Genomic DNA, 18,499 nt, shown 5'->3' on the forward strand with positions numbered 1-18,499 from the left:
GTACCCACTTAAGCCCCCATGTTGCATCACCACTTCCTCATATCAGGGAGATCATATGATAGTTGTCTTTCGCTGCTTGACTTATTTCGCTGGTCAAGTTTTTGATGAAAAACTGCCACTAGAAGCCCTCAGTGGCAATCCACTCAGGAACGACCTCATGCAAGAGAGCTGCTTCTTTCCTTTCTGCTCTCACCCTCACTTAATAAACTTTCACTTCACTTCACCCTTTTTTGTCCCTGAGATTCATTCTTCTACTCTGTGAGACAAGAACCCTGCAATCTTGCAACAATGTTGAATGTCCCCAGGGAGGGAGGGAAGCAAAGTAACCTTATAATTGCTCTGTAAGGTTTGAGTTGTTTAACCAAAGCAAATATGGCATCACATTCATTTTCCAGAGGCACGTATGTGAATACTAAAATGAGTCCCTCATTTAGTGCTTGTTAAACAGAAGTGTGCGTCAGAGCTGGTGCAGCCACTCTGGAAAACAGCATAGACATTCCTCAAAAAGTTGAAAATAGACCTACCCACGACCATATTATGCTAAGTGGAAATAAGTCAATCAGAGAAAGACAATTATCATATGATCTCTCTGACATGAAGAATTTGAGAGGCAGAGCAGGACATCATGGGGGTCAGGGGAGGCGACACAAGAAGAGATCAGGAGGGAGACAAACCATTAAGGGACTCTTAAACTCATGAAACAAACTGAGAGTTGATGGGGGATGGAGGGGTAGGGATAGGGTGTCTGGGTGATGGACAGTGGGAAGGGTATGTGCTACAGTGAGTTGCATAAGACTGATGACTCACAGACCTGTACGCCTGGGACAAATATTACATTATATGTTCATTAAAAAAACAGATTGCCCCCCCCCAAAAAAAGAAAGAAGTGTGCATCAGAATCAACCAAAGAACTTTTTTTAAGTGAAAATCCTCAGGCCTCTCCCAGTAATTCAGAATCAGCAGATCAAACGAACTCTGACATCTGAATTTTTAAAACTATACAACTGTTTCTACAGCACAGTAACCTATAATATAAAACTGTACCACTTAAAATGAAACCAAGCAAAAGATACACAAATGGTCATAACAGCATTACTCATATAGCTCAAAAATGAAAACAATTTGAGTATTCATCAACTGGTAAGTGGATAAGTAAAATGTGGTCTCTCCATACAATAGAATATTATTCTGCATAAAAAGGAAAAGAAGTCCTGATACATACTAGAAAATGAATGAACCTTGACAACATTATGCTAAGTTAAAGAAGCCAGGCAGAAAGAACAAAATGTTGTGTGATTTCATTTCTACAAAATGCTGAGAAGAGGAAAGTCTATATAGAAGAAGTATATCAGTGGTTCCTTAGGGCTGGGAGCATGGTTAGTTTGAGGAATGGGGTGTAATAGCTAAGGGGTACTGGATTTTGGGGGGTGACTGATGAAAAATGGAAGTAGATCATGGTGATGGTTGCACAAATCTGTGACTATACTAAAAAGCCAGTAATTGCATATTTCTGGTAGGTGAATGACTGAATTACAGTGATGACTGAATTACAACTCAGTATTATATTTTTAAAACAACAACCAAAAATTAAACATTTAATATCATTATATAACTGAGAAGTAAATTAGACAGAATTAACTGACTAATTAACTGAATTAATATGGAAAGGACTTAAGAGAAGGATAGATAATGATACTTGCCTTTTTTAAAATATTTTATTTATTTGAGAAAGAGAGAGTGTGAGCAGGGAGAGGAGCAGAGGGAGAAGGAGAAACAAACCCAGACCAACAGCAAAAGTCCGCAGTCCCGGATCCCTAACAGAAAGCCAACAGATCATCACTAAGTCAACCCATGGTAAAGCTTACCACAGAGGAAGTTATGACCATGGATCTAGACCATCCATTCAACTTTTTAGCAATTTGTTCTTAGATAACCAAGGGTCCGCAGACATCTTAGGAAACATCTTACAGAAAAATAAAAAGGAACCAGAAAGGAAACACAACAGTCACTTGTTTGTCCTCACTTGACTTAATCTCTCAGAAGCGTTGGACCCTCGTCCATGAAAAATGCTCCTCCGTGGCAGCCTTCATGCCACATGCTCCTGGTCTCCTTCTGACTCAGACTCTCCATCTCAGCCTCTTCAGGTGGCCTCTGCTTCTCCTCTACCCAGCTTCAAGCTCGGAGTACCTCCAAGCCCACCGTCCTTCCTGTCAACCCTCCCCCTTTATTTTAGCCCCAGCCACATGGCAGCAGACCCCACATGTGCATTTCTTCAACCAGACCTCAGTGAGACACACAGCAATCTGCAACTGCCTACCTCACTTCTTCCATTAGATGTCTCATTCAGACCTAAAAACCCCCTGAAAAGTCGGTCCTCCACTAAAGTGAATGCATACACCCAACAACCAGAAACCCCATCCCCACACCCACATTCAATCTATCAGCAAGTCTTACCAATTCCTCCTCCGAAACAGACCTAAAATCATCCACTTCCATGCAGTTCTATCCCACCACCCTAGTCCAAGCTGCCATGAATTCTCATCTGTATTACTATGGGAGTATGCACCCTTTTAGTCCGTTCATCCCACAGTAACCAAATGACTTTTCAAAAAGGAAATAAGATTACTTCTCTGCTTAAACCACTTACAATGTTTCCACTGCAGGTAAGACAGAATCCAGAGCACCACTATGGCCCACGGGATGTCCACCTGCAACTCCCAGCTCCTGCGGTACCTCCACCCTTCACCGCAGCGATGTGGGCCTCATGGCAGTTTTAGAACTTGCCACATTCTTTCCTGCCTCAGGGACTTTGCACTTGACCTTCCCTTTGCCTGAAACAGTCTTCCCTCTACCTTTCCTTCTCGTCTTCAAGACACAAGTGACCTGAATGTCCCCACCAAGAAATGTACCTTAACACCAAGGTACCATGTCTTAAAGTAAGTAAACTAACATGACCCCATTAATAAACACCTATACCAAATAAAACTCCCATACCAAACTCCAATGCCAAATAAAAAAGAATGAATTGCATGTAATAGCTTTTCTTAACTGTGAATAGCATATATGAAATGTGTTGCGTTTAAGTTGGTCAAAGCCAAAAAGGTGTTTCACTAAAAGGGAAGATTTTCTTCCTCATATAAAACCTTATTAGCAATTGTGAAATCTACATGTTACCTTTGAAGAAGGAATTGCCACTAGACCTTTGATGTTAACCTAGGCACTAAGAGGTCCCGAGTGGCATTACCTAAAGAATGCTGACCTATGAAAGATAGCACAGCCACATGCCTCTGAGACAAACCCATCTCTATAAGGCAGGCTTTTGAGTTATTTCTCCTACAATAAGAATTAATTTGGACTCAGTCATCACAAATCTCTCTTGAAATGAAGCTGAGGACAAGCTAACAAATTAAGCTAACTAATTAAGGAACAAATGAATTAAACTAATGCGTACTTGTCTTGACTGGTGGAGAGTCATGTGTGAGATTCTTGGGAGAAGTAATGATGCAGAGGCTGGTGCGTGGACTGAGCCAGGTGATCTCCATCAGACAGATTCAGGATATTGGCTTTATCAGCCTAATTCTTTATTTAACTGACATAATTATGTGTAATCAAAGATAAGACAACACCAGAAGAGAAAAAGAGGTTGAGATTTATCCCGTTCTTGTGTCTGGATCTCACCCTTCCCCTCTCTAAAAAAGCAAAGTCAACTCATTTTAAATAGAAAGAATTAATACAGGTGATGTATTATCATAAAATTAACTAAAATAAGCTACACATGTGTAAGACTTCATCAGAATAAGGAATATATTTACGCTATGTGAATGTAGAGATCATCATTTATTAAACAGTCTTGGAGGCTGATTTCTAGCTTCATTTATTATGACTTGCGTGGAGACCCAGTGGGGAGTTCAAGCTTACCTTTGAGCCTGGAGGGGGAGCCAAACCCAGAAATGAATAAATAATATTCTCTTCTTTTGCAGAGAAGAAAGAGTCAAAATCCTGGAAGCAAAGAAAAAGAATGTTTAAACCCCACTGCACAATTGTGAGCCAGAAGATTTGCCTAAGTTGATCATTTTTATTAGTCAGTAACTTGGAAGATACAACTCAAAAGTTTATCCCAGTTTGTTTTGTCAAAGATGACTAACCCCCAAAAGTTAAGAAATCTCTAAACATGAACTGTAAGTTCGTTTTTATCATTCCACTTTGTAGAATACAAAGCAGTGAGAATAAGCGCACACGGGCACGTGCATGCACACACACACACACACACACACACACCTGTTTGTGCTCAGGAATTGCAGACAAGACTCAGATATACAGAATGAAAGGATTCTCCAGAAGTGTCATATCTTCAGCTGGTTTCCTTAAAATTTGGCCCCATGGATTTGGACCCTGATCAGCTGAGACTAAGACAACACAGGGTTTCTCCAGAGTTACTGTAATAGCTTCTAGAGGACAAGACCCATCTCAGACGTTTTGACACCAGCCGCCACAGGATCATGGAGGGCTTACGGTAGCACCTGTTTTGGCAGAGTGGGAAGAACTACAGAGTGTGGTGAAACCTGGTAGCTGATTGAAATCTGGAGCTCAGTGAAGCCCCACTTTGCCCCCCACCATATGCCCACCCGGGGGGCCAGCCCTAAACCCTCTCTTCAGGAGCATGGTTGTCAGGAGCCCAGAAGAGTTTCATTTCATATAGTTAAAACATAGGAGCACTTCCCCAGACGACTTTGTGACTGCCTGTCTCTGTCATCGGGGCAACGATCAGTTTCTCCACGCACTAAGGACAGTGCGTATGGCCCAGTTTGAACAGAGGGTGCTCAAACCAGCTTAGTGTTACTGCCCACTCTACTCTTACGTGTGTTAAGAAGCGTAAAACCAAATACAGGCCACGGACATCGGGAAGAAAGCATTATGTATTCTTGTGTGTCAATCTTACCCAAAGCTTTATTATTTTCCTACCTGTTGCCCAGATTCACTCAGTGACTAATTATACTCTCTCACATGGAATGCATTTTTGTGAGTTGCCTCAAATCTTAGCTGGAGGAACTAGAGCATCAAGGGCAAGTGGTCATTTGGTATGGATTCCTGGAGCACACATACGCAGGATGTTAAAGATTACATGATAGAGGGGCACCTGGGTGGCTCGGTCAGTTGAGCACTGGATTCTTTGATCTCAGCCCAGGTCATGATCTCAGGGTCATGGGATCGAGCCCCACATCAGGTTCCATGCTCAGTGGGGAGTCTGCTTGAGATTGTCTCTCTTCTTCTCCCTCTGCTACTCCCCCCAACCATGTACTCACACACTCTATCTCTCTCAAATAAATAAATAAATAAATCTTTTTTTAAAAATTATATGATAGAACACATTAGTAGTAGTAGTAGAGAATAGGTGAAATACAATGAAGTAAATTTATTCCATTTTACAAAAATTCCATAGAGATCTCTAACTTCTCTAGTTGGCCAACTCTAGAAGCTTTCAAATCAAGAAAGGTTTTCTTTTTTTTTTTTTTACAAGATTTTATTTATTTATTTCAGACAGAGAGAGACAGCATGAGTGGGGGTGGGGGCTAAGGGGATTAAGGGCAGAGGCAGAGGGAGAAGCAGACTCCCTGCTGAGCAGAGAGCCTGACACAAGGCTCAATCCCAGGACTCTGGGATCACATCTTGACCCCAAAGGTAGATGCCAACTGACTGAGCCACTCAGGTGCCCCAGAAAATGTTTCTTATCATTGAGTGAATTGTATTTTGCTTCAACTTAGGTCTAAATAGCTTCTCTTTTTTTTTTCTTTCTGTCTCTTCTTTTTTGCCAAATAGCTTTTCTAAATTCCAAAGACTGAACAATAATTTGTCATTATTTTTAACTTGACACTAACAAATAGATACAAAAAATAATGAGTATGAAATGGTTTTTCAACTACCAGCTATGATAGTATAGCAGATTAGAAGCCCTGAAACACTGTCTCAAAAACAAATTTTTAAAGTCAGATTAAGAGAAGTATGGACACATTGCTGAGCTGATAATGGAAAGATCATCACAGGTGAGACCAGGGATTCTAAGAATAAGCACATACCAAGGCAGAGTTTCTGATACAACCAGTAGATCTTTATGTCCACTTTGATGCCACAGAGAGTGAAGGCAGGAGTGACTGAAGCCTAGAGTCTAAGGGGTGGAGTTTTATAAAAGGAGGGCAGCAAGGGAGCTAGTGAAGCAAGGAAAAAGACAGTTTCCCCACGAAAGAATGACAGTTAGACTAACAACTGGCTTCTTAACACCAACACAGAAATCAGAAGAAAGTAAAATCACAATTTCAACATCTTTTTTAAAGATTTTATTTGTTTATGTGAGAGAGAGCATGAGAGGGGAGAAGGTCAGAGGGAGAGGCAGACTCCCCATGGAGCTGGGAGCCCGATGCGGGACCCAATCCTGGGACTCTGGGATCATGACCTGAGCCGAAGGCAGTTGCTTAACCAACTGAGCCACGCAGGTGCCCATAATTTCAACATCTTTAGAAAAAACAACCATTGATCTAAAATTTTAGACCCAGTGAAACTATTTTTTTCAGTGAAACCATTTTTAGACATGAGAGTAAAACAGAGATTTTTCTGAAAAATGTTATTTTCAAACAAAAATTTAGAGAATTTACTACTAATAGTCACTTAAAGAAACTTTTATAGTCTATATTAGACCAAAGGAAAGTGATTCCAGATGTATTATCTATGATGCAAGAAGAAATCATGAGCAAAGACATTAATAAATACGTGTGTAAATCTAACCCTTAACAAGTAGTGACTATAAAACAATCACTAGAAATGCCTAATTTGTGGGGTGGAATGAAGGCCAGCTGCCTAAACTACTAAAAAAAAAAAAACATGTAAATAAGAAAACGGTGATTAAGGTCTTAAAAGGCTCTTTTAATGTTTGCTGCATATATAGTTGTACATTTTGTTATTCCACTTTAAGCTCTGTATTTTTATCACATGATACATTTCATAATAAGCTTTTAGTGATGTGAAATAGTTTGTCTGGTAATATCTATGCTCTGAGAACGCCCTTCCCCCTCCCTAACTGGGCTTGTCTTGTGCCTCCCTCGCAGTCCTGAGGATGCTTGCCTGTGCTGAATGACCAAGGTCCCCTTCGATTGTGTTCAGGCCCAGGCAGGCACCCAGCCTCTACCTGGGCTAAGACGCACAGACTCCAATTTGGCATTGACAGACATGTCTGTATTACCAGTCAGTATCCTCTGCCAGGCGGGTAACCTGGCCTCCGCTGCGCCGGGCTTTCCCCCGGGTGTCTCCTTTCTCTAGCTAATGGTTGTCAGCCATGCCCTCGGGATAATATCTTCATCCGTTCTGCATAGATAGAGCAGCAGGAGTTCGCGCTGGCAGGAACAGGATGGTGCTCAGAACTACCATCGACATCCAGTCCCCTTAGTGCCGTGGTGCGAGAAACCCACCGCCCGTCCCTACGGTTCCTGCTCCCTGCCACCATCATCAGACGAGGCACATGAGTGACCATTCCAGATGAGACCCGTGATTCTACATACATAATAATTATTCTTACAGGAGGCATTTCAAGCTCGTGGGAAGACACATTGACTGACCATCCAGATTCACGCCCTTTTAAACCTGACAGGACCTTGGGAACCTCCTTTCAAAATCTGAACCTACAATACAAATAATCATTTTTAACTATTTTCTGGAAACCAAGTCCTCTACCTCATTTATGCACTTCTGTTAAGAGTGTCCACAGACTGGGGCGCCTGGGTGGCTCAGTAGGTTAAGCCGCTGCCTTCGGCTCAGGTCATGATCTCGGGGTCCTGAGATCGAGTCCCACATTGGGCTCTCTGCTTAGCAGGGAGCCTGTTTCCTCCTCTCTCTCTCTCTGCCTGCCTCTCTGCCTACTTGTGATCTCTGTCTGTCAAATAAATAAATAAAATTTAAAAAAAAAAAAAAGAGTATCCACAGACTGCAGAAAAGCAAATTTAGCAAAGCTGTTCATAAGATACACTACTAATACCTTTCTGAAAGCAGAAATGAAAAGAATTAACATTAACAGTTAAACAAATAATTTATAGGCTCAGGACACCGGGGTAGCTCAGTTGGTTAAGCATTCAACTCTTGATTTTGGCTCAGGTCATGGTCTCAGTGTCCTGGAATCAAGTGCTGAACTGGGCTCTGAGCTCACAGGGAGTTGACTTCAGATTTTCTCTCTCCCTTTCCTCTGACCCTCCCCCTGCTGGCACACACACACTCTCTCTCTTTAAAATAAATAAATAAAATGTTAAAAATAATAATAAGGAAAATTTATAGACTCATCTCATTAGATCCATACTTGTAATAGGAAAAAATTATAAAATAATATCCAAAATATTCTATTACAAAATAATATATACTGAAATATTACAAAATATATCCAAATATTAGAAAATAATCTTCTTAAAAAGTAGAAGTCTTTTTCTTAGGAAAGAGGAAAATTTTTCTTTTTCTTCCACAACTAAAATGAAAAAAAAATCACTAGATCACACCAAAATGGGATAAGAAATGACTTTGAGGTTTTCTTTTCATAGAAAAAGTAATTGCAGAACTTTTACCCTAAGAGTTAACATACATTAAAAGCTACATATGTCAATATTTTATCTACTATAACTAACCTTAATTTAAAAGGACAATTAAAATAAGCAAAAGTAAGAGATTTAAAATATTACTTTCACTGGAATAGTATTAGAAGAAAAAATGAAATTATTCTTTTGATAATTTCAGAGTGCAGAAAACTTTTGAAAGTAAGACTCAGGATCAGGAAACAGAAAGAAAAAGGATTCAGGAATTTGTCTTGACAAAAAATGTTTAAATTCTGCATTCTAAAAAAAAAAATCACTTTAAAAAGCCAAAAGAAAAAAAAAAACACGGAAAAAATTTTTGCAACATCTATGGTCATAAAAGGGCAACTTTCCCTCACAAATGAAGACTCTTACAAACCAATAAATATTACTTGTAACCCAACAGAAAAACAGCGAACCATAAGGGGGGAAAAGATAGCTTATAAACATAGGAAAAGAAGCCTCACTCACATAGACAGAAATCCAAGTCAGCTCTCATGCTCTGAAGTTCTTTGAGTTTTTAGATGTTTCTTTTCTTTTCTTTTCCTTTCTTTTCTTTTCTTTCTTTCTTTTTTTTTTTTTAGTTCTTTGCTTTAATCTATATGACCATATTTCTTTAATATGAATTATTATCGACGATTTATTTAGCTTCTGTGGTATTTCCTGAACTGTGTGTATATTATTTCTCCAGAGAAAGCAAAACTAGCACAGAGATTCAAAGTAATGAGAATAATTTCACTGATCTAATAACTAAACTCTTCTCTTTTTCTATCACAGGCTCTTGCTCTTTGGGCATTCTTATTGGCATCTCCAATTCTCTCTCATATTTCTTTATGATCTCCAATAACTTCTTTGAACTGGTTTCCCCCTCTGGGTGGCTCAGTCGGGTGAACATCTGCCTTCGGCTGAGGTCATGAACCCAGGGGGCCTGCGATGGAGCCCGGCATGGGGGCTCCCTACTCAGCAGGGAGTCTGCTTCTCCCTTTCCCTCTGCTCCTCCCTCTGCTTATACTCTCCCTCTTTATCTTTCTGTGGACAAGTCCCATTTGAGCCCATTGAGGGCACCACCTCCCCCCTCCTCCCTTCCTCCGTCACCTCTAAATGTTTCTTTTCAACAATTTGATTTACTAAACATAACTATAAACTCTGGAGGCAAAGGTGATTTTCTGGTGACATGAACTATTAAATGTATAAAATAAAAGTGCTGTTGAATCAAAATGTCCAGAAGAGTTTTTAAGCTATCTAGATACATTTCCACAAATTTACCTTGCATCTGTATTAGGATTTGGCTTCTGCAAATAATTCTTTATAAAAGTGAAAGCCGACCCTGTGTCTGCCTGGATTCATGAATGCGTACATCGTGAGGCTGATCAGAATTCCTTTCCAACGAAATGTATGCTATGTTTGTATGAGTGACCTGCACTCTTCAAAATAAAATCAGGGACCTAAAATAATCCCAAGAACTACCAAATCATCATTTTATTGTTTCTATCCTTCTGTGAATCTTATATATTAGTGACTCACAATGGGTCTACCATCCAGGTATTAATAGAAATAAATCATGTCCTGAAAACCATCAACAAGTTCAAATGCTGCCTCCAAATTAGCCTCTTTTTTTTTCAAGATTTATTTATTTTATTTTGAGAGAAAGAGAGTTGTGGGGGAGAGGCAGAAGGAGAAGGAAAGAGAGACTCTCAAGCAGACTCCCCACTGAACGTGGAGCTGGACTCATTAACCTGAGATCATGACCTGAGCCCAAATCAAGAGTCAGATACTCAACAGACTGAGCCACCCAGGCATCCCCAAATTAATCTGCTTTAAACAATTTCGGATAAACATACATGCAGAAGAATTTCCTAAGAAACCAAATACTCACCCCACAATACTGCTCTTCGTTGAAGATCTGGGGGGGCAAAGGGATTCCATTTTGAGGTTTTTTCTCTCCAGGAACATTCTCCCTCATCCACTTCCTATTGTCTTCATCTCCAGCAATGTCTAATTCCTTAAAGTCGATCTTATTAGCTTCCAAAAAGCCTACTACTTCTTGCTGCTTCTTCCTAATCTGGTCAAGAGTAGAGAAGGATTACTATTAGACTAGGGGTTTTTTACAATGAATTCTGTTGTGCTGAAAAGAAATTTTAAAAAATTTTTTAAATTAAAAAAAGTAATTTTAAAAAATTTTTAAAATTTAAAAATAAAAATAAATTTTAAAAAGACTAAGGGGTTTTTTATGGTTTGCTTATATTTACACAAATTAAATCTTTTCTCCAAGTATACCATACAACACAAATAATCTTGCTATTTTTTAAACAAGAAAAATGATAAAGTCACACCTCTTGGTTATAAAAGGTCAACAGAGTCATTGTTTAAATTCTAAAATTTTAATCTCACCAATGTTTCAGTCATGGTATAATCAACCTAATATGAATAGAGAGGTCCTCATCATAGCTTTTACTTGAGGTCTTCGATATGCTTTTAAATTCTCTGCTAAGCCTTAATGCCAAAAAATAATAATAATAATAAAAATTGGTTATGAAGAAAAGGGAAGACTGGGAGAAGAGCAAGAAGGAAAGATTGAAAACACAATTCCCCACGAAGCTCAAATACCAAGTACACCCAACTAAAAAAGTGCTTCCCTCACAGTTATGAAAATGGGCATGTGAGTCACATTGAACAAAAGTGTCTTCAGAAATAATAAAGGAGATTGGAAAGCGCACGTGGAGATGAGTGAAAGGCAAAAGGACAGAGGAAAAACCAGGAAGACCCAGTAGCTGTGTCTCCCAGTCACAAACAGCAACGCAGTCAAGTACCCTGTCCTCCCTCAGATTTCTCCTTTCCACGCACACGGAGAGCGGGACGCCAGCCTCGCCTGAGAGACAACTCTTGGTGCCCCTTTCCCCACCCCGGACTCTCGTCTACCAGCCACTATTGCTCAGGAATGTGGCCCTCTTCACAGATCAGACCTCCACCCCCAGAGATAACTCCAACCATATTCTCTCTTCAAAGAATTCAGTCCCAAAATGCACAATGCCCTCTTTCATCCACACCGGTAAACACCATGCTACTGCATGGACCCTACTTAGGAGCCTCTGGGAGAGAAGTCTAGAGTGGTCCACCCACCAGTCATAAACACCTGTTTACCCACTGTACTCTGCACAAGACAGTGTACCAAGTTCTTCATGTGAACAGATTCACAATCTGCTTATGTGGGTGAAAAAAATGCAAAGAACTCATTTGTACATTCTAGGCAGTGAATGTGCTGAAGATGATCAAGAGGTAAAATAAGTCATTTCTTTAAAATCAGCATAAAATATTAGATTTTCTTTGACACGAAAATAATATCTTAATTGGTTAAATCTTCTCCATAGAATGTTGCCTCATATCAAAACAAACCATTAAAACTGTTTTATAGGGTGTGAGGCCCCTGTCATTCTCGTGTAACTCACTCATCAGTAGAGGTACTAGAATTTGAGAATCCCAAACAAACATTACAAAAGGCTCATGCCAATCCCAAACCTAGGATCTAGTCTTAATGGCCCTTCTTTGGGTCAAACCCAATTCCTTTCATAGATTTGTATACCAAAAAAAATTTATTTTATTCACTTTTGCCAAAATGAATGAGCCTATCAATGACTCGTGTGTAGAGTATTTCTTTCTTAATATAAGGAAAAATAAAGTACATATAGATTCTTAAGCCCTGGAAGCAGGTCACAACCAAAACCAAATTAAGTTTTGGATTATGTAGAATTTGGTGGTAACATTATTGTATATATTCTATGAATTATCAATATGACAAAAATGAATATAAAAAATTTTTTACAAGTAAATGTAAATTGCAAGTAAAATTGTATATATAAGTTAGTTATCCAGGTTTGTAAAAATGGTAATCACACATTTACTTTTTAAGTAACATTTATTCCATCAACATAGCAAAGGTAATGCATCTAAAAGTCTTAGATCTATAAATTGAAGGCCACTGTTAGCTACAATACAACACTTAATCAGTAAGACTCAGTTTGGAGCAAGTGGGGACAAAAATAAAATTAAAGTCCTACAGAAAGGTGTGGGGTGACAGAATTTCCCCTAAGCTTCTGGCACAAGCTTCTGGCACATTCCTGAGTGTCACATTTATCAAAAGCAAAGGAGGAGCTCGTGTTTCTCCCTCATGTGCCCTCCCCCAAGGCTAAGCTAGCATAGCCCTCAGACCTTCTGCTCCTCGTCACCAAAACTGCGCTCCAAATTCCATAGCTTCACAGCTGAATTTCTGAATATTACAAAATCCCATCAGACCTGATGACAGGTCATTGGAACTAAATTACTATTTTAATTAATCATGCTTTCTATACATACTCTACACCTTGTCCATAATTATCTGTGCCACTCCATAAATTACTTATTCCTTTGGCTATTTCCAAAAATAATTTTGTGGTTTGAAGAGTACAGATTTCTTCATTTTAGGCAGGTTTACTTTTAGTTAAAGATTCAGAAGGCAACATCCTTTATTCTGTCTGGGATCCCAAATTAGCCTGGCCGCCTCACCAACATTATCTCCACCTCTATTAATCATGCCTCAAGACTTGAGATGAACAGAAGGATTTCATTTTATTCCACAATTTCTGAATAGGTGAAAAACCGTTCCCCAAGTCCTGACTTGTGTTTCTGCAGTTAGAAAGTCAAAGAGGGATGGAGAAAATGGGAGGGGAAGATCTGTTTGCTGTTACCTCTTGCAAGACAAGCAATTGCATCTGCAGGAACTTAACCAACTGGTAATTGCTTGACCTTGTGTTAATTGCTATTTTTCAGCCCCTCACCCCTCAAAAAAAGAGAAGAAAAGTAAAATCGGTTTCTATCCTTCCCAAACACCAGTACTTTATACTGGGTTAAAGGCATCATTGATCTTGCTGTTTGGAGCACCTGAGTTCTGCTGGGGGCTAAAGTCGAGTCTTAGGATGAGCCCAGAGGAGGAGAGAGCAGTGCAAGGAGTACATAAGCTCACCTGGTGACATAGTCATCTCTGCCCATACCCTGATGACCACCCTGCGTGGGGGCCCCCTCTCCCACAGTCTTCCCTCCTATTCAAGGAGCCCCATAGACCCTCCCAGGAAAAGTGCAACTCTTCTCCATGTGGCCTCCCCGAGGACATCAGAGGACATCAGCTTCCTTTGTGGCCCCCAGGGGAGAAGCATGCATGGCACCCAGAGGTTCTCACCACAGACACCATCTCCTCCCCACCTCCTGCCCCTTCTCCTCCCTCCAACAGCACCATGGCCAGTGCTGGTCCCACAGGCTGTACCTTCTTTCCAGGCAGCCCCTCTGGAGGATCTGGGGTCCCTGATGTCTGGGTCCCTATGGGTCTTTGGGACTTCAGCAGAGGCTCAGAGAGCTCAATGTTTCCTATCCTGTTATATTTATTCTTAAGAAAGTGTTCTTTTGGGGTACTTAGGTGGCTCAGTGAGTTAAAGCCTCTGCCTTCGGCTCAGGTCATGATCCCAGGGTCCTGGGATCGAGTCCTGCATCGGGCTCTCTGCTCAGCGGGGAGCCTGCTTCCTCCTTTCTCTGTCTCTGCCTGCCTCTCTGCCTACTTGTCTGTCAAATAAATAAATAAAATCTTTTAAAAAAAAAAAAAAAGGAAAGAAAGAAAGTGTACCTTTCCAGAAGTTGCCGGCCACTGTTGGTTACCGTAATGTGTCAGAGTGATCTTTGAGTCATTTGCTTGGCACCTCCCTTTTATTGTCTTGTACACTTAGGAGCTTTTCCGACCGAGGTCCTGCACTTAGTGAAAAGCACACTGCATTTGGCTACCTGCATTTCTCCCCTGGCTCAAAAGGCTCCTGTTTGAGCAGGGGTCCACTCCTGAATGACCCTGTCTGCAAAATGGGAAAAGCACCACCCTCCTCAGGTTCTGGTGAGAACCAAGGAACATCACATGATGTCTGGCAGAGAATCTTGGACAAGGTGAGAGCCTGCACAGGGTTATCTCACTGACTTGTCCTGATTGCCAAGCCAGGTTAAGTAATCTGATCACCATTTTAAAATAACAAAGCTAAGGCACCAATGAATTAAGGAATTTTCCAAGATGTACACCAGGATCCATTTCGTTCAAGGGCAGAGTTTGTGCCCACTATATTTACACTCAAGCAAGGCTGGAGGAAATGATGGAGAAACTCAGGAGCCACTCTCAGGATCTATTTTCAAAGGTCATGGTTCCAAGGGCTGTGCATCTTGAAAACAGCAAGGACAGTCCTCTCTCCCTTTGTCTCCCAGCCCACTGTGGCACTGGCCTTTGGGAAAACACAGACCTGTTCCCGCCCCCAAGTTCTCTTCACTACTTTCCTTCATAAATCGGTAAAACGTGTGACATTGCCTTACCGACAATCATTAAGAGACATGACACAGAGCTGCATATGCATAAGCCCTTATAAAAAGACATTTCCTTTTTCATTTATTTCATTCATCCCCTAGAAATCATATGACCTCACTGACTAAGTTACAGGCAAGAATCCATTTTTAAAGTGAAGAGACTAAAGAAACAAGTAGTAAAGTGTTTGCAGACCAACCACCACACACACTGGCAGCTGCTCTGGGGTTCTCCTGCAAAGAAGCTTCTCGGTGAAGTCCCCCCACCTGGGGAAAATCATTAGCACTGATACCGTGGGAATAATCAGTTGTCCTTCTTTAGGATAACAGAGAAATTATTCCACCCATTTGACTTGGGACAATTATTCTGACACATAATCATCACAGACTCACATATACTAATATTAGCTAATAATTGTAACAACTACAATAATACTGATGAACATTAACTAACATTGGAGTGCCTGGGTGGCTCAGTTGGTTAAGCATCTGCCTTCAGCTCAGGTCATGATCCCCAGGATCCTGGGATGGAGCCCTGTGTGGGCTCCCTGCTCAACAGGGAGACTGATTCTCCATCTTCCTCTGCCCCTCCCCCTATTAGTGCCCTCTCTCTCTCTCTCTCTCTCAATCTCTTTCTCTCTCTGTCTCTCTCAAATAAATAAAATCTTTTAAAAATATATTTTAAACATTAACTAACATTAGCTAACAGTAATAATACCTAATACTTAAAACAACTATAATATTAAGTAGCCATATGTAATAATCATAAAATTAACTAATAATTATAATATGTATTAAGCATTGATTAAGCATGGGACACCATGGAAGGCACCCAGGGGCTTATTTCCTAAATCCTCATGGCAATGCCATGAGATGAATACTATTCTTACCCTCATTTTACAGATAAGGAAATTGAGGCTTAGCAAGATGAAATAACTTTCCCAAGGTCAAACAGTTCTAAGGGACAACAAAACATTTACTTAGGGAACCAGAATTAATGTGGCTTTTCTAAAATCCTAGAATGAACAGTGCTTCTCCAGCCCTTCTGAGGCTAACTCAATCATATGCCCAGACTTCAAGAATGTAAGACGTCAAATAATCCTAAGAACTCCACAAGTTTGTCCACCATCTCTGGAAGCAGGCATCTCACATGTGGTCTATAGAACATGGAGATTAGTCACTGATAAAAGTTTCCATAAAGCATCATCAGGATACTGAAAGCCTACTAAAGCCATTTTCTTCAGTAAAAATTATTTTTAATCTAATAATCCAAAGATGTGTTCTTTATGGATCAACTAAAAGTTTCTGAGGTCATCAACAGCCACAAAAGATTTTGCGGTTTTACATCTGGAATTTTTCCTCCTCTGTTTCTGTTAAAAGATGCTCCATAGATCCTAAGTGGTTGCTGATGGGCTGTGCTCAGAGGAACAACCAGCCTCTTCTTTCTTGTTCTCTTCCTGTCCTCTGGAAACTGCATGAACTTTCAGGGCTGTGGGTGGGGGCATTCAAGAGCCAGCACTGGGGCTGCTCCCAGCCAGCTGCTGGCCAAGGGTATCATCCCTGGCTGAGTGAAATCCAAGCTTCAGGATGGCCCAGGAACTAGATATAAAAGGAAACAGCCCCCTTGCCGGTGCTGTTTCATCAGGACTGATGAAATGGCTTCCTCCTACACCCCCAAAAGCCTCAAATGCTCCCAGAAATGTCAGTCTCCAATAGATAACTGCAGGTTCAAGCCTAAAATCAAAGACTGAAGCATTGTCAAGGAGAAGTGGCAGCTTCAGTTGCCCTTGTTTCTTCAGGCAGGTCTATCCTGCACAGAATGAAGGCAGAAATTGGAGGGGTAATTCTGAGCCTGGTCCCAGGGAAAGCAAAGGCAGCTTTATGGGGTGGGCTCCTCACACCTATTTTTGGCCCATTTGAATTCCTAGAACTTTTGAAACTGTGGCCTTAGAGATGTTTGCTCTTGTCACTGTGACATCATTTTCCCCAAATAATACTATTACACATGCTAACTTTACACTTTTGGTATAGTTACATCACACACGTAAGTACAATTGACCCTTGAACAACGCAAATTTTAAAGAGCATGGGTCCACTCATACACAGATTTTTTTTTTCTATAACTACCAAAAGCATGGTAAATGTATTTTCTCTTTCTTACAGTTTTCTTAATAACATTTTCTTTTCTCTAGCTTACTTATTGTAAGAATACATTTTATATTACCTATAACATACAAATATGTTAATCAACTGCTTATGTTGTCAGTAAGCCTTCTGGTCAACAGTAGACCATTAGTGAAGTTTGGGGGAGTCAAAAGTTATACATGGATTTTCCACTACGCAAGTGTGAGTGCCCCTCACCCCTCACCCGAATTGTTGAAGAGTCCACTGTAATTACCTCCAGGAATCATTTTGGTAATCTGCTTCATCACACCCTCCAAATATTGTGACACAAAGTGTCATTTATTTGCAACTTTAAATTAGTCTACGCAGAAACACTCCACCCAAAAAAAAGGCTTTGATTCTATAATATATGCGAACACAACACAAATCACATGTTTAAAAATTCTAGTATCACACACGCCCCCTTCCTGGAATCCCTTTCACACCCAGCTAGCCCGGATCACTCATTTTCCACACGTCTTCAACACGGTTAAAGCAAACGCAGAAAGCAAAGGCACGCAGGCTTGCTGCGGAGCCACGGCTGACTTACACTCTCCTCACAAAAGAAACTTCAGGCCTACGCTGGGCCAGACCCGCTGCTTCTACTTCCCCGTCTGAGTTTCTCAGAAAATCCAGCAGTATGAAAGCCCCACCAATTCCAGCAGACACCTACCGCTATGGACCCAGAAGATGTGGCAACAAACACTTTGATAACCATTTTGACAGTCGGAAAAAGGGCTCCCCCCAACACACCCCCGTGAGGGAACGCGGCGTTAGACGGATCCCGACCGCGGTCCCGGCCGGGCAGGTAGCAGGCAGAATAGCCAGGTAGCAGCAGGCGCAGGTGCCAGGTGCGAGCTGGCGGCCGCCCAGCGCGGTCTGAGCCCCCGAGCCTCCCGCCGCAACTTAAGCCCTGCGACTGCCAGCAGCGGTGCGGGCGGCTCGGGCTTTCCCGGCCATTGGCCGGGGGCGAGAGGGGATCTGCCAGGCGAAGACGGGATTGGTGGATAAAAGCAGCCACTGACTTTAAACGCCGACAACAGCCCCTAAAAGGCCAGGCTGCGCCGCGCACCAATCAGGCCGCCGAGCACCAATCAGCGCTGCGCAGGCATAGACGCCTGAGGTGACAGCGGAGCGCCTGGGCGCTGGAAAAGCCCAGAAGACGCCAGCTCCTTCCCTGGGGAGGCTGTGTTTGCAAGGCTTTGGGCAAACGGACCGCAAGGATCGGAACAGCCACACAGGCCTTGAAATAAGCAAAGGCGTCCTGACTTTCACGTTTTCCAGTCGGTTAAAAAAAAAAATAGGTGAACTCTTATACAAGAGATGCCTTTAGATGTGGCCCACTTCCAGTTTTCTCCCTTTCCCACCTGTTGCTCCTA

At 41.3% G+C, this 18,499-nt stretch overlaps 1 protein-coding gene across 1 annotated transcript in view; it reads right to left on the bottom strand.

The window, feature by feature from the left end:
- Nucleotides 1–18,147, bottom strand: part of SH3BGR (SH3 domain binding glutamate rich protein) — a 45,733-nt gene extending 27,586 nt beyond the window's left edge. The window contains exons 1-3 of the mRNA XM_082697787.1: nt 17,794–18,147; nt 10,477–10,662; nt 3,919–3,999 (exon numbers count right to left, since the gene is read on the bottom strand). Coding sequence (XP_082553913.1) covers nt 3,919–3,999; nt 10,477–10,662; nt 17,794–17,838 — 312 coding nt within the window. The 5' untranslated portion in view covers nt 17,839–18,147. The remainder of the gene's footprint in view (nt 1–3,918; nt 4,000–10,476; nt 10,663–17,793) is intronic.
- Nucleotides 18,148–18,499: the final 352 nt, after the last annotated feature.

Source organism: Mustela nivalis, assembly GCF_964662115.1.
Source record: "Mustela nivalis genome assembly, chromosome: 1".
NCBI lineage: Eukaryota > Metazoa > Chordata > Mammalia > Carnivora > Mustelidae > Mustela > Mustela nivalis.